The sequence below is a fragment of the Felis catus genome, chromosome D3, assembly GCF_018350175.1.
Source record: "Felis catus isolate Fca126 chromosome D3, F.catus_Fca126_mat1.0, whole genome shotgun sequence".
In the NCBI taxonomy this organism is placed as follows: Eukaryota; Metazoa; Chordata; class Mammalia; order Carnivora; family Felidae; genus Felis; species Felis catus.
Genome location: NC_058379.1, coordinates 27,121,128 through 27,136,097, shown reverse-complemented (window position 1 = coordinate 27,136,097; position 14,970 = coordinate 27,121,128). Strand labels below are relative to the sequence as shown.

The window sequence follows — 14,970 nt, the reverse complement described above, 5'->3', positions numbered from 1 at the left end:
CTGAGCCACCCAGACAACCCTATAGTGCTCTTTTATAATTCTTCATATTTCTCTAACGTTAGTAGTAATGTCTTCAATTTCATATCTGATTTAGTTATTTCTGTCTTCTTTTTTCTTTGTCACTCTAGGTAAGAGTTTATCAATTTGTTGATTCTTTTTAAAAAATAAATTTCTGGGGGCACCTGGGTGGCGCAGTCGGTTAAGCGTCCGACTTCAGCCAGGTCACGATCTCGCGGTCCGTGAGTTCGAGCCCCGCGTCGGGCTCTGGGCTGATGGCTCAGAGCCTGGAGCCTGTTTCCAATTCTGTGTCTCCCTCTCTCTCTGCCCCTCCCCCGTTCATGCTCTGACTCTCTCTCTGTCCCAAAAATAAATAAACGTTGAAAAAAAAAATGACTTCTTTAAAAAAAATAAAAATAAAAATCAAATAAATTTCTGGCTTTGTTGGTTCTCTCCATTGTTTTTCTAGTCTCAATTGCATATGTGTCTATTCTAATCTTTTCATTTCCTTCCTTGTTAGCTTTGGGTTTTGTTTTGTTTTATTTTGTTTCTATTTCTGCGATATGTCTAGTACCGTAAGGTGACTGAAGACCTTTTTTTTCTTTTTTAACGTAGTATAAATTTACCTATGAGCACTGGTGTTGCTATAACCTGTAAGTTATGTTTTGCTGTGTCTTTATTTTCATTTGTTGCTAAGTATTTTCTAATTTCCCTTGTGATTTATTCTTTGACCCACTGGTTATTTGATAGTGAGTTGCTAAATTTCCATACATTTTGAATTATCCAGTTTTCCCTCTATTATTGATTTGTAGCTCCATTCCATTGTTGGTTAAAAAGATACATTTGGTAATTTCAATATTTTTACATTTTCAGACTTGTTTTCTGACCTAACGTATGCTGTATTCCAGAGAATGTTTCATGTTCACTTGAGAATAATGTATATTCTTCTATCATTGGGTTGAGTGTTGTATATATCTCTGTAAGGTCTAATTTATTTAGTGTTGTCCATTTCTTCTGTTTCCTCATAGATTATTGGCCTAGATGTTTTATACATTATTGAAAGTGGCATATTGAATTCTCTATTTCTGTCTACAAGTCTGTTAATATTTGTTTCATTTTTGGGTCCCTATTGGCAGTGCATGTATGTTTGTAGATGAATCTTCTTGATGAATTGTTCTTTTCATCACTATATAATGCCCTTCTTTGTCTCTTTTAACTGTTTTTAAAATAAAATCTATTTCGTCTTATAGAAGCATATTCAATCCTGCCCTCCTTTGGTTATATTTATATGGAATATCTTTCTCCATCCTTTAGCTTTCAATCTATTTATGTCTTTGGATCTATAATGAGTCTCTTGTAGACAGCATATAGTTCAATCATGTTATTTTATCCCTTCTGTCAATTTCTACCCTTTTATTCAAGAGTTTAATCCGTTTACATTTAAAATAACTGCTGACAAGGAAGGACTTCTGCTATTTTGCTATTTGTATTCTGTGTATCATACAGTTTTTCTGTCCCTTACTTCATCCATTATCCCTTTTTCTATGTTTAGTTTCTATTTTTCTAATGAGTTGTTTGATTCTCTTCTCATTTCCTTTCGCCATGATTTTGTGAGATTTTCTTTATGGTTACCATGCTGATGCATATAATTCTAAGTTTAAAACAACCTACATTAAACTGATACCAACTTAACTTCAAAAACACACAAATCTGCTGCTTCTATACACCTCTGTCCCCCACTCTTTATGTTGTTGTTGTCACAAATTATGTCTGTATACACTCTATGCCCAATAACAGAGTTATAATTATTTTTATGTTCTAAATTCTGTAGGTAATACAATGTAGGATTATAAACCAAAAATATAATAATACTTGCTGTTATATTTGACCAAGACCTATGTTTCCTCATATGACTTAGCATTACTTTTTATTGTTCTTTCTATTCAGCCTGAAGGATTCCTTTTACCATCTCATATAGGGCAGGTCTGATTAACAAGCCCGCTTAGCTCTTGTTTATCTGGAATGTCTTAATTTCTCCTTCATTTTTGAAGGACAGTTTTGATGAATACAGAATTTTAGTTGATGTTTTTTTTTTCTTTAAGCACTATAAATATCCCATTGTCTCCTTGCCTCCCTGGTTTCTAACAAACAATCAGCTTTTATACTTATTAAGGGTCCCTTATATTTGGTGAGTTGCTCCTCTCTCAGTGCTTCCAAGACTCTCTTTGCCTTTGGCTTTCAATGATTTGATTATAATGTTCTCAGTCTGGGTCTTTTTGAGTTCATCTTATTTGAACTTCATTAAGCTTCTCGGATTTGTAGCTTCATATCTTCTACCAAATTTGGGAAGTTTTCAGCCATTATTTCTTTAAATATTCTTCCTGCCTCCTTTTCTCTCTCTCCTGGAACTCCCATAATGTGTATGTTGATCTACTGGCTCGTAGGCCCACAGATCTCTGAGGTTCTTCTCACTTTTCTTCATCCTTTTTTCTTTATGTCTCTTAGACTACATACATTCCAATTGTCCCATTTTCAGTTCACTGATTCTTCTGCCTATTGGGCCTGCTGTTGAATGCGCCTAGTGTTTTTGGGTTTGTGTTCTGTCATTTCAGTTATTGTATTTTTCAGTTTCAGAATTTCTGTTTGGTTCCTTTAAAAAGTTTCTACCTCTTTATATTATTATTTTCCTCATACATTGTTTTTCTTATTTCCTTGTCAGAGCTCTTCTTTAGCTCTGTAAGCATATTTAGAAAAGTATTTATAGTCTTTGTCTAGTAAGTCCTAGCTCTGTCTTTCCTCAAGGATGATTTCTGCCTATTTATTTTGTTTCACACATAGTTTGAACCACACTCTCCTCTATCTTTATATACCTTGTGATTTGTTATTGGTGGTGGTGGTGGTTGTGTAGAAGACTGGACATTTGGCTAACTGGAAATCAGATTCCACCTTCCCCAGGGTTTTCTGTTGTTTTCCTATGTGTTTATTTAAGATTAGTGGCCCATTTTCTTTGTGATTTTCCGAAACTATTATCAAAAGACTGTAATTATTGTTTTTTGTGTTCACTGAAGTTTCTGTACCTTAGCTAGTGTTTTGACATAGATTTCCTTGGATGCCAGGAGCTCTCCCAGTGTTTGCAAAATGGTTCTGTGCCTGGAACCTCCAACACTTACCAAGGCTTACACTGTACCTAGGGATCAGCCCTAGGTGAAAGTTTAGGGTCTTCTTAGGTCTTTTCTGAGCATACATCTTGCCCTGGGTAATTTTCTAAATTCCCCAGTATAACTGAGAGCTTTTTAATCTCCTAAATTCCCAGAGAAATGCTCCTCATCTTTTTCCATAGGCAGTCTTTTGTATCTTTGAGCTATAATCTTTTGCTCTATGCACATGAGGTTTGTTCATTCAACTTGTGGTGTTTCCAGCTTTCTCCACCTGAGTTTTGAGTTAGACAAAACAGAGGAGTGCCTTGCATCAGTCCTTCAGGTAGCCCCCAAATAGGTTAGAACAGACATATAAACTATTTTAGGAATAATCTCTGCTCTGCTTCCTCCAAAAACAGGGAAATGGCTCCATCATGGTAACATGAGCTGTTACCACTTGAAGATCCCTGCTGTCTTAGGGACAGTTTGGGACTGGGGCCACTTTAACACATCTGCCACATTATGATCACTGCCACTTTAAGACGACTATCACACTGGAGAGGGAGACAGGGCATGTAAAATCACTATAAAACATTCCTACTATTTTCAAGCACTCCCCTGGTTTTCTTTCATTTAGCACTTGCTTAGTTGCTATAAGCTTTTGACTGCTTTCCAGAGTTCACAGAATTCTGAAAATATATGCCCATTTTTCTATATTTCTTTGTCGGGATGAGACTTGGGAAATTCCTACGCCATGTTTTGCTGATATCCAGCACTAAACTCTTATTTTTTAAACTTTCTTTTCTCCCCAACCCCCATTGGCAATAGTGTGCAATCAGATGGAATAGTAAAAACAAATAAAGAAATTATGGCCAGTTTTGTTTCATTTGGCATACGGTTTTTACTTTACATATTGTGCCAATCGTGATTAATTGTTCCATTTGGAAGCAGACATGCTGATAGAATTAAACAAGTCCTTATTTCTGTATAAATTTGAACTAGTACTTTTAACTATATAAAAAAATCAATCTCTAATTTAATTGACTTGGGTGTCCCCATTGTTTGGACGTGGGGTTTACCTTGTTAAGCACTTAAAAATTGTTATCTGGGCATTAGGGTTAGTTTGAGCTCTTGTAATCAGAAAGCTAAAATATTGAAAATATCAGCAAACACCAGTATTTAGTTGTAGAAGTAACCCCATAGAATATATTAATTGAGTGATTCTTACAGCAGAGTTCCAGAGAGGACTCTACAGCTACTTATTCTGAAGCCACCTATTGAATCAAGTCTCTGGGGTTTCAGTCTGAAAATCTATATTTCAAAAATGTCTTTAATTGATTCTCCTGTATAGGTAGGCTTGGGAACAAATGATATAATTCAACTCTCTAGATTTTCAGGTAGAGAAACATAAGGCCCCAGTAGGTAGAGGGAATTAACCATGATGGGTATCTCGTTAGAGTTAATAAACTACCTCGCAACTTTGTTATTTTGGAAAGAAAGACCACATTCCCTAGAAAACAAACAAAATCAAAAAACTAAGAAGGAAGGGTGAGAGGGAGGGAGGGAGAAAATAGGGGAGGAAGGATGGGAAGGAAAAAAGACCAAATTCAGTTTTGTTAAAGTCATTAGAGTATAAAAATAATGTTAATCTAGTGTGGAATCTCCAAGGTACCAACAATTGGCTTGACAAAACTTTCCTACTAGGTAGTTGGTTCTGAAGATACACATTTATATCAATTCTCGCTTATCTTTACTAATAATTATGGACAGTGGTACAGAAAATCTTATACTGAAGGCAATTAGAAAATGATTTTTTTAATATTTATTTAATTTGAAAGAGAGAGCATGGTTGAGTGAGCAGAGGAGAGGCAGAGAGACAGGGAGAGAAAGAATCCCAAGCAGGCTCTGCGCTGTCAGAGCAGAGCCCGACACAGGGCTTGAACTCACAAACCAGGAGGTCATGACCTGAGCCAAAACCAAGAGTTGGATTCTTAACCGACTGAGCCAGCCAGACACCCCTAGAAAATGATTTATATTTATTTGTCTTTGAAGACTTTATGTTTATGTAACCAGCATATGAAACATATAGGACTCATGAGGTATAAACATAATGCAACTTTATTTTTGTCTCCCTTTGTTCCCTTTAAGTTTTGTGGGTAAGAGCAAGATCTTCCTCTGCCCCATGAAAACTCAGACAGGCTATGTGACTTTTGTGGTTATTAGCAGGTAGGACAAAATCCTCCAGTCAGAGTTAAAATGTCCATGTCCGTGTCCATGTAATAAACAAAATTGGTGACTTGATTTAAAGTTAAGGTGCCCTCCAGCACCCTTTGCTAGAGCATGCTGCATGGGATAGCCCTTAATGGGGAGAAAGGAGCTTACCAGTTCTCTTCTTTTTTTTTTTTCCCTGAATATAATTTATTGTCAAGTTAGCTGACATACAGAGGACACAGTGTGCTCTTGGTTTCAGGGTAGATTCCCGTGATTCTTCGCTGACATATAACACCCAGTGCTCATCCCAACAAGTGCCCTCCTCAATGCCCATTACCAATTTTCCCCTCACCTCACCCCCCCAAATCAAGCCTCAGTTCTCTGTATTTAAGAGTCTCTTATGGTTTCCCTCCCTCTCTGTTTGAAATGATTTTTTACCCTTTCCTTCCCTCATGGACTTCTGTTAAGTTTCTCAGATTTGATATATGAGTGAAAACATGGTATCTGTCTTTCTCTGACTGACTTATTTCACTTAGCATAATACCCTCCAGTTCTATCCACGTTGTTGCAAATGGCAAGATTTCATTCTTTCTCATTGCCAAGTAGTATTCCATTGTATGTATAAACCACATCTTCTTTTTTAAATTTTTAAAATTTAATTTATTTTTTAAAATTTACATCCAAGTTAGTTAGCATATAGTGCAACAGTGATTTCAGAAGTAGATTCTTTAATGCCCTTACCCATTTAGCCCATCCCCCCTCCCACAACTCCTCCTACAACAGTAACCCTCTGTTTGTTCTCCATATTTAAGAGTCTCTTATGTTTTGTCCCTCTCCCTGTTTTTGTATTATTTTTGCTTCCCTTCCCTTATGTTCATCTGTTTTGTATATTAAAGTCCTCATATGAGTGAAGTCACATGATATTTGTCTTTCTCTGACTAATTTTGCTTAGCATAACACCCTCTAGTTCCATCCACGTAGTTGCAAATGGCAATATTTCATTCTTTCTCATTTTCAAGTAGTGTTCCATTGTATATATAAACCACATCTTTTTTTTCGTAATTTTTTCACGTTTATTTATTTATTTCTGAGACAGAGAGAGACAGAGCATGGACGGGGGAGGGTCAGAGAGAGTAGACACAGAATCTGAAACAGGCTCCAGGCTCTGAGCTGTCGGCACAGAGCCCGACGCGGGGCTCGAACTCACGGACTGCGAGATCATGACCTGAGCCGAAGTCGGCCGCTTAACCGACTGAGCCACCCAGGCGCCCCATAAACCGCATCTTCTTTATCCATTCATCAGTTGATGGACATTTGGGCTCTTTCTGTATTTTGGCTATTGTTGATAGCACTGCTATAAACATTTGGGGTTCATGTGCCCCCATGAATCAGCACTCCTGTATCCTTTGGATACATTGTTTTCCAGAGCAGCTGCACCAATTGTGCATTCCCACCCATAGTGCAAGAGGGTTTGCCTTCCCACCACAGTGCAAGAGGGTTCCCATTTCTCCACATCCTTGCCAACATCTGTTGTTTCCTGAGTTGTTAATTTTAGCCACTCTGGTGTGAGGTGGTATCTCACCGTGGTTTTGATTTGTATTTCCCTGGTGTTGAGTGACGTTGAGTATCTTTTCATGTGTCTGTTGGCCATCTGGATGCCTTCTTTGGTCTAATCGTGTCTTCTGGCTATTTCTTCACTGGATTATTTCAGGTGTTGAGTTTGGTAAGTTCTTTATAGATTTTGGATAATAAGCCTTTATGTTATATGTCATTTGCAAATATCTTCCCCCATTCTGTTGGTTCGCCAGCCCTCTTCTATCCCTTCTCTTCCTGCTTCCCATCTTGCTAAGTTAGTTGGAGCATGTCCAAGGAGAAAAAGAAAGGGAGGAGGGAAATCCTTAAGGCACAGCTGCTGCCATGATGCTTCAATACATGCCTTCTCTAGGCTTTAAAATAAAACCAATTCTCCTTTGAGTGTGTTTGTAAATTCCTAGGACATCTCCCACTCCTACCTCTCTGTTATCACTGAGAATCTCTTATTGCTGGTCTGGACAACAGCCTCCTAGACAGTCCCTAAGACATTGCCCATCCTGCCTGACTCATTTACACTTACATATGAAGGTTATCCTTGCACATATGCATTTACCTCACACAGAACCCTTATTTGCACCTATTTTAGGGTTCCGTATTTATTGTCTGATTGTGAAGTCATATGAACAAACTTTTTCAAGTATATGCTCTAGCCTGAACCTCATTCTACAGCAAGTAGTGGTATATTGATCTTCTTGTCTCCTTCAAAATTGTCTCACATTTTGGACATGACAACATTTACACCAAATATTAGATCCCTTTCTGAAACAAGCTGCAAAATCTTTCCCTTCTCAAACACACTGTAAACTGTTGTTTACTTATGAGAAACATCATTACCTTTGAAGGAAGATGTGGATCTCTTAGCAAACATATAGATTGTTGTCTAAGAATAATAAGTTCTAATTTAGCCCTTCCCTGTCAGGTAAATAAAACATTCAGAAGGTTGGCCATCTTGCTGCCTGCACTGGAGTCATCTGGGGAAGGTTTTAGACATAAAGATTCTGCAGCTTCCCTACCAACCTACTGAATCAGGATCTGCATAGCCAGGTTCCAGGAGATCTCAAGTTCTAAGACTTCCCTAGGTCATTCTGATAAACTGCCTGAAACAAAATCCTTCTCAGGGGTGCCTGGGTGGCTCTGTCAGCTAAGCGTCTTGACTCTAGGCTTCGGCTCAGGTCATGATCTCGTGGTTCATGGGTTTGAGCCCCACTTCGTGTTCTGCGCTGACAGTGTGGAGCCTGTTTGCCATTCTTTCTCTCTGTCTCTCTCTGTCAGCCTCTCTCTCTCAAGAGAAATGAACTTAAAAAAAAAAAAGAACTTTCTCGGAGACCGGGATATCTGCAAGTGTATTCACCAAACTCCTGCAGTGTTCCATCTTAAAACGTTTCCTTCCATTGTCTATTGCACATCAAAGTAAAGATCATTTAGACAAAGTCAACTCAGCACGTAGTCAAAATAAAGTCACTATAGGCAATAATATACTTCACTCCCTCCCTTACATCATCTGAAAATTTTATACCAAAAAATCCAGAAACTTGAAAGATGGAATATCATAAGTAACTCATTCATCTTTCTGATTTCAAAGTTCATCTTTGTTGGGGCGCCTGGGTGGCACAGTCGGTTAAGCGTCCGACTTCAGCCAGGTCACGATCTCGCGGTCCGTGAGTTCTAGCCCCGCATCAGGCTCTGGGCTGATGGCTCGGAGCCTGGAGCCTGTTTCCGATTCTGTGTCTCCCTCTCTCTCTGCACCTCCCCCGTTCATGCTCTGTCTCTCTTTGTCCCAAAAATAAATAAATGTTGAAAAAAAAAAACAAGAACAAAGTTCATCTTTGTTACTTTCTTATATCAAACTGCTATAAACCAACATTGTTGTTTTAAGAAAGTATTCATTATAATCAAATTTTATTCTAACAAGGAATTTTACTTTTGCTCTGGAGTTTTGCACATGTGGTTGGCTTCGGGCCCTGAGTTTAACTCATAGCACTGGTGTGTTGAAAAAAAATAAATAAATAAAACCATGGTGTAGAAATTTTTTTTCAGAAAAGAAAGTTTAGCTATTTTACTGTTGTCTTGCCTAAAGGTCATGGTCATGTTGTTGTATTGGAATCAGTGCTTCTATTTCCATAGTGGACTCTCCTAGTCTTCAATCCAAACTTAGTTTCTCTCTCCTCCTAAAAATATCTAGAGATAAGTATCAGTCATTTGTTTTGAAGCAGTTAACAAAAAAGCAAAATATAAAACCAGAGGTGGTTGTCAATATTTTCAAATGTAATATTGTGGTTATTGGGTAGGTAAAGTGCTGAATCCATACTTTAAAATGCTGCCTATATATTCCCATTTTTGTTGGTCCAGCAAAGAAAAAGGCACAGGCTGTGTTGTTAAAAATGGACTAGAGGGGCGCCTGGGTGGCTCAGATGGTTAAGTGTCTGACTTTGGCTCAGGTCATGATCTCATTGTTTGTGGGTTCAAGCCCCACATCAGGCTCTGCACTGGTAGTGTGGAGCCTGCTTGGTAGTCTGTCTCTGTCTGTCTGTCTGTCTGTCTCTCTCTCTCTCTCTCTCTCTCTCTCTGCCTCTCCCCCACTTGTGCTCTCTCTCAAAAATAAATAAGCAAACTTAACATTTTTAAAACATTTATTTATTTTTGAGAGAGAGAGAGAATGAACAGGGGCGGGGCAGAGAGAGGGGAGACAACAAGTCCAAAGCAGGCTCCCAGCTCCAAACCATCAGCACAGAGCTGAACATGGGGCTCAAACCCACAAACCATGAGATCATGACCTGAGCCAAAGTCAGTTGTTTAACTGACTGAGCCACCCAGGCGCCCCATAAACAAACTTTTTTTTTTTTTAATGGACTACATTTCTAATTCTTTTGTAATTAGTAGCAACTTTCCTAGAGCCCCCTTCACCAGTAGACAAGAATCCTGAAAACGTTTTAGGAGGAGACTTTCATACATTTTGTTAATCACAATACATATTGAACTGGTTTTGAAATACAAGAGCTGTTTAGAATTGCATCTATGGCTACTTGGAGTTAAGGGTGGGTGAAAAGAGCACTGAATATGGATACTTTCTCTGCTAGAGCTTGCCCTCCCTTTGCTGTTGTATTCCATTGACACCCTTTGAAGATCAGGGTGTAATTAACCATCTGAAGTATTTGGCATATCTTTATGGCTCTGAACTGGTGGTGAGTGAATTTGTGCTTGCCCAGCTGTGGAAGAATTGCTCAGGAAGTTTGGTGAAAGTACTGATTCACAGCTTTTCTGTTCCCTCCGCCCTTTTTCCCACTTGGTCTGGAACAGTGCCTGGGAATTAAAGGTCTTCAGCAGACAGGTATGGGAATGATTGCCCAAGAGCTTTCTGAAGAGATGTCCAAGTAGAGAATGTTATAAACTGATGGAATTTCAGTGTGGAAGCCACCACCACAAATTCCATGATTTTTCCCTCCAAATGTACAGGTGTGACTGTGTACGAAACAAAATGTGGGCTGCAACCTTGGGAGTGATTTCTGCTGCCTTGGCAGTGGTGAGCGGCTTTGGCCTGATGTTGTACATGGGGGTGCCGTTTGTGATTATAGTTGCAAATTCACCATTTCTTATTCTAGGTGAGTAAAACCAAATGTGAAGCTGCACATTGTGTATGTGGGGGTATGGGGTAGATAAGGGAAGGAATTTATGTTAGATTAAGCAAAATAATTATATTCAGGTGGCTCCACAGATCCAAAATGAGGTGACAGGAGAGAAGAAAATCAAATTGAAGTGTGTGTGTTTAGAGGCAGAAAAATCTAGTACCCCAGATGGAAAAACACAGACAAGAGACATGAACAGGCAGTTCACACATACACACAAACACACACACACACATCCCTCACTGGAAGTAGAGGGAAAAACTAATTTGACTTCTCAATTAATGAATGGATACAAATTAAACCAAAAGTGAGATACCTTGTCTTCTTATTAAATTAATAAATATTAGCAAGATTGAAGATATGAGGAAGATTGTATATAAATGAATATTCATTCTGCTGGGAGAAAATTATAAATTGTTACACACTTTTTTAAATCCAATTTGCAGCAAATCAAAAGAGTTAAACAGCAAACAGCAAATATCTTTGGCTTAACAATTCCATTTTTAGAAATTTGTCTTAACGGTTATACAAGTACTCAAAGAGCAGAACGAGTATGTTCACTTCAGCATTATTTAGAACGGAAAAGTTTTGAAAACTTAATTCCATGTCAACATGGGATTGGTCAACTCAAACACAGCACAGTAATACTTTTGAATCATATCCAGTCTTAAAAAGGAGGTAGATATATAATGTTAAATGAAAAATGCTGGTATTGAAACCAGGTGTTTGAAATAGATAGTTATATGTGCATATTTGTATAGAGCAAATTCTGGATGGATATACATAAAAATGCAGGGTGGAATTACTGTTGTTTACACTTTTTCTCTGCATTTTCTTGTACTTCCAGAATTTATTTGACAATAAGCATGAAAAACAAAGGTGTTTATATTATATTTTATTTTTTAATTTAAAGAGACACCAGTTATTTATTTTTTGTTAAATATAAATTATTGTCAAATTGGTTTCCATACAACACCCCGTGCTCATTCCAACAGGTGCTCTCCTCAATGCCCATCACCCGCTTTCCCCTCTCCCCACCCCCCCATCAACCTTCAGTTTGTTCTCAGTATTTAAGAGTCTCTTATGGTTTGTTTCCCTCCCTCTCTGTAACTTTTTTCCCCTCCCTCCTCCCCCGTGGTCTTCTGTGAAGTTACTCAGGATCCACATATGAGTGAAAACATATGGTATCTGTCCTTCTCTGCCTGACTTACTTCACTTCGCATAATACCCTCCAGTTCCATCCACCTTGCTGCAAATGGCCAGATTTCATCTGTTCTCATTGCCAAGTAGTATTCCACTGTATATATAAACCACATCTTCTTTATCCATTCTACATTTTAGAAAGTAAGGAACTTGGAAGGAATAGTATTTGGTTTCCACGGGGAGACAGTGGAAAAGCTGTTTGCTGGATGTCAACTTATTTACTCTAACTCTTCAGGACACACCTACCTAGTACACACCCACGCTTAGCCACTCAGTATTCCCCACAGCCATAAACAACTATAGTTAAAGTGTACATAATTGATTTAATATAAACCAACACTGAATAGTCCATGTGTACATAGGAGTGTGTGTGTGTGTGTGTGTGTGTGTGTGTGTGTGTGTGTGTGTGTGTGTGTGTGAGTGATTTAAGCAACTCAAGAAGTGTTCAAGGACAATTTCTGAATAAGTTTCTATAAATCACAAAACTAGTTTTTCAATACCTAATACATATCAAGAGTTCATTCTTGGTCCCCTAGTACTTCTGATTCTTCCCTTTTGTGCTGCTGAGCCCAAGTGAAATCCTCAAAGCTCGTAAGCCATGGGATGTCAGGATGCAGTTTATGACAGAATGTTTAGACTTGTGTCAATACAGATTCTTCTGTCTTCTTGATCATACCTGTAAAACATCAGAGGCAAAGTTGCAATTCCCAGTACCCTCCCATGTAACCCATGCACAAGATCCCCCCAAATTGAAATTAGATCAGCATTTTATTGCAGTTTATTTCCTTATTTATTTTATTGAGTTTGCATCAATATACATGGGAACAAAGGTATACATGAGTGAAAGTAGTGTCAACTCTAGTAGAAATCTTGAAAGAGGTGCAAACATTGCTGGTTAGATGCTAATTGTAGAATAGATAAGTCCCGTTTATATTTTAAGCAACAGAATGTTGGCTTCGTGTGTTTGTGCATTCATTAAGATGGTTTATGAGGGAAAATGGTCTTTCAAGTCATCCAGTAGAATCAAAGATACAATGCTAATCCTGCTTCGACTAACACCTACAACATGTTTCCTGACTCATCATTACAACACCCTAAATGAAGAGTAGGAGTAGAGTATCCTGTGCTATGTACAAATAATAAGAGTATGAATGAAGCACAGAGTTATTACAGAGGAAGGGGTGGATTCTGTTGTGGATTCAGAAGCAACCAGAGAAAGTAGTAGTATCAAAGCACAGATCAGGCAAGATAAATAAGATCTAAGAGATGGAAAAAGAAGATGGTTCGAGTTTATGTGTTTAATTTTTCATAGATATTAATATGTATGCAAATTGTTTCTTTGTTTTTTTAACAGGTTTTGGGGTTGATGACATGTTTATAATGATTTCTGCCTGGCAGGAGACCAGCCTCATGGGTAACATCAAACAGCGGCTGTCCAGTGTCTATTCCAAAGTGGCAGTGCAATCACCACTATCACCAACGTCCTGGCCTTCTATACAGGGATTATGACCTCTTTCGGGTCCGTACAATACTTTTTGCACTTATACAGGAACAACCCTGCTCTTTTGTTATTTTTATAACATCACCTGTTTTGGAGCATTTATGGCCCTGGATGGTAAAAGAGAAGTAGTCTGTCTACGTTGGTTGAAAAAGCCAGAAACTCCTGACCAAAAGTGTTCTTCATTTAAAAAGTCCTGCTGTGTCCCATGTGATTCTCTCCCAGATGAACAAGAAACTGATGTGCATCCAATGAATTTGTTCTTCAGAGACTATTTTGGCCCTTTTGTCACAAGCACTGAGTCCAAGTTTTTTGTAGTGCTTCTATACATTTTGTACATCATTAGTAGTATATATGGGTGTTTCCAAGTGCAGGAAGGGTTAGACCTTTGAAATTTGGCAAGTGACGATTCCTACGTCACACCATTTTTTAAAGTAGAAGATTATTTTTCGGATTATGGCCCCAGGGTTATGGTTATTGTTACTGAAACTCTTGACTACTGGATAAAGATGCTAGGCAAAAACTGGAAAAATGTCTGGCAGATTTGGAAAACAGTGACTAAGTAGATAAAAATGTTACAGAGTTTTGGTTACGAGAGTATGTGCAATATATGGAAAATAGCAGGCAAGATGTAAATGATAAGAATAGTTTCATAAACAGTTTGCCCAGTTTTTTAACAAATTTTCCACTTTTTATGTGTGATATTAATATTTCATCTTCACATGAAATCATTGCTTCCCGGGGCTTCGTTCAGACCATCGGCGTTTCTTCTTCAACCAATAAGAAGATGACGTTATTCCAGTTACGAAACATAGCCGAAAAGTGTGAAATTCCCCTAATTACCCGGCATTCATATATTTTGATGAGTTTGCCGCAATATTAGAAAACACTGTTCAAAATGTCATTGTTGCATCCTCAGCTATGTTCATTGTTTCCTTATTGTTCATTCCTCATCCACGGTGTTCCTTGTGGGTAACTTTTGCTATTGCTTCTGTGATTGTGGGAGTAACAGGGTTCATGGCATTCTGGAATGTCAATCTTGATTCCATATCCATGGTTAATCTTGTCACTTGTATAGGGTTTTCTTTCGATTTTTCTGCACACATTTCTTACGCATTTTTTTCCAGTTACAAAGTGCAGTTTCAACAGTAATAGGGGTGTGTGTTTTTATCTGCAGCTAAAGCATACATCTTCAGGACATTTTTTAAGATTATGTTTCTTGTTATGGTATTTGGGGCTGCTCATGGCCTAATTTTTATTCCAGTATTCTTAACCTTTTTTTGAAGGTTTGTTTGAACATCCACTAACAAATCAATTCCTGCTTGCCACAATCCAATCTGGTAACAACACACTATTTGAAATAGTCAGTAAACTAAAAACAAAGGCATGTTTCCTTGTCTTGGAAATCCCATTTAAAAATGTTACTTAAAACTGAGGGTTGATGGGGGGTGGGAGGGTGGGGAGGGTGGGTGATGGGTATTGAGGAGGGCACCTTTTGGGATGAGCACCGGGTGTTGTATGGAAACCAATTTGACAATAAACTCCATATATTGAAAAAAATAAAGATAAATAAATAAAAATGTTACTTAAAATATCCTGAGAAAAATTAATTAGTCTTACATTAAAATATCTTTACTACGGGCGCCTGGGTGGCTCCTTCGATTAAGCATCTGACTTTGGCTCAGGTCATGATCTTGCAGTCCATGAG

General features: G+C 38.1%; 1 protein-coding gene across 4 annotated transcripts in view; it reads left to right on the top strand.

Annotated features, from left to right (window-relative positions):
- LOC101093758 (YEATS domain-containing protein 2-like) overlaps positions 1 to 14,649 on the top strand; it is a 48,858-nt gene extending 34,209 nt beyond the window's left edge. For 2 of the 4 annotated variants that reach the window (XM_045041640.1, XM_045041646.1), the window contains 2 exons: positions 10,392 to 10,537; positions 13,119 to 14,649. In XM_045041640.1, coding sequence (XP_044897575.1) covers positions 10,392 to 10,537; positions 13,119 to 13,273 — 301 coding nt within the window. In that variant the 3' untranslated portion in view covers positions 13,274 to 14,649. The remainder of the gene's footprint in view (positions 1 to 10,391; positions 10,538 to 13,118) is intronic. The other 2 variants (XM_045041648.1, XM_045041645.1) reach the window with 2 other exon arrangements.
- The last annotated feature ends 321 nt before the right edge of the window (positions 14,650 to 14,970 follow it).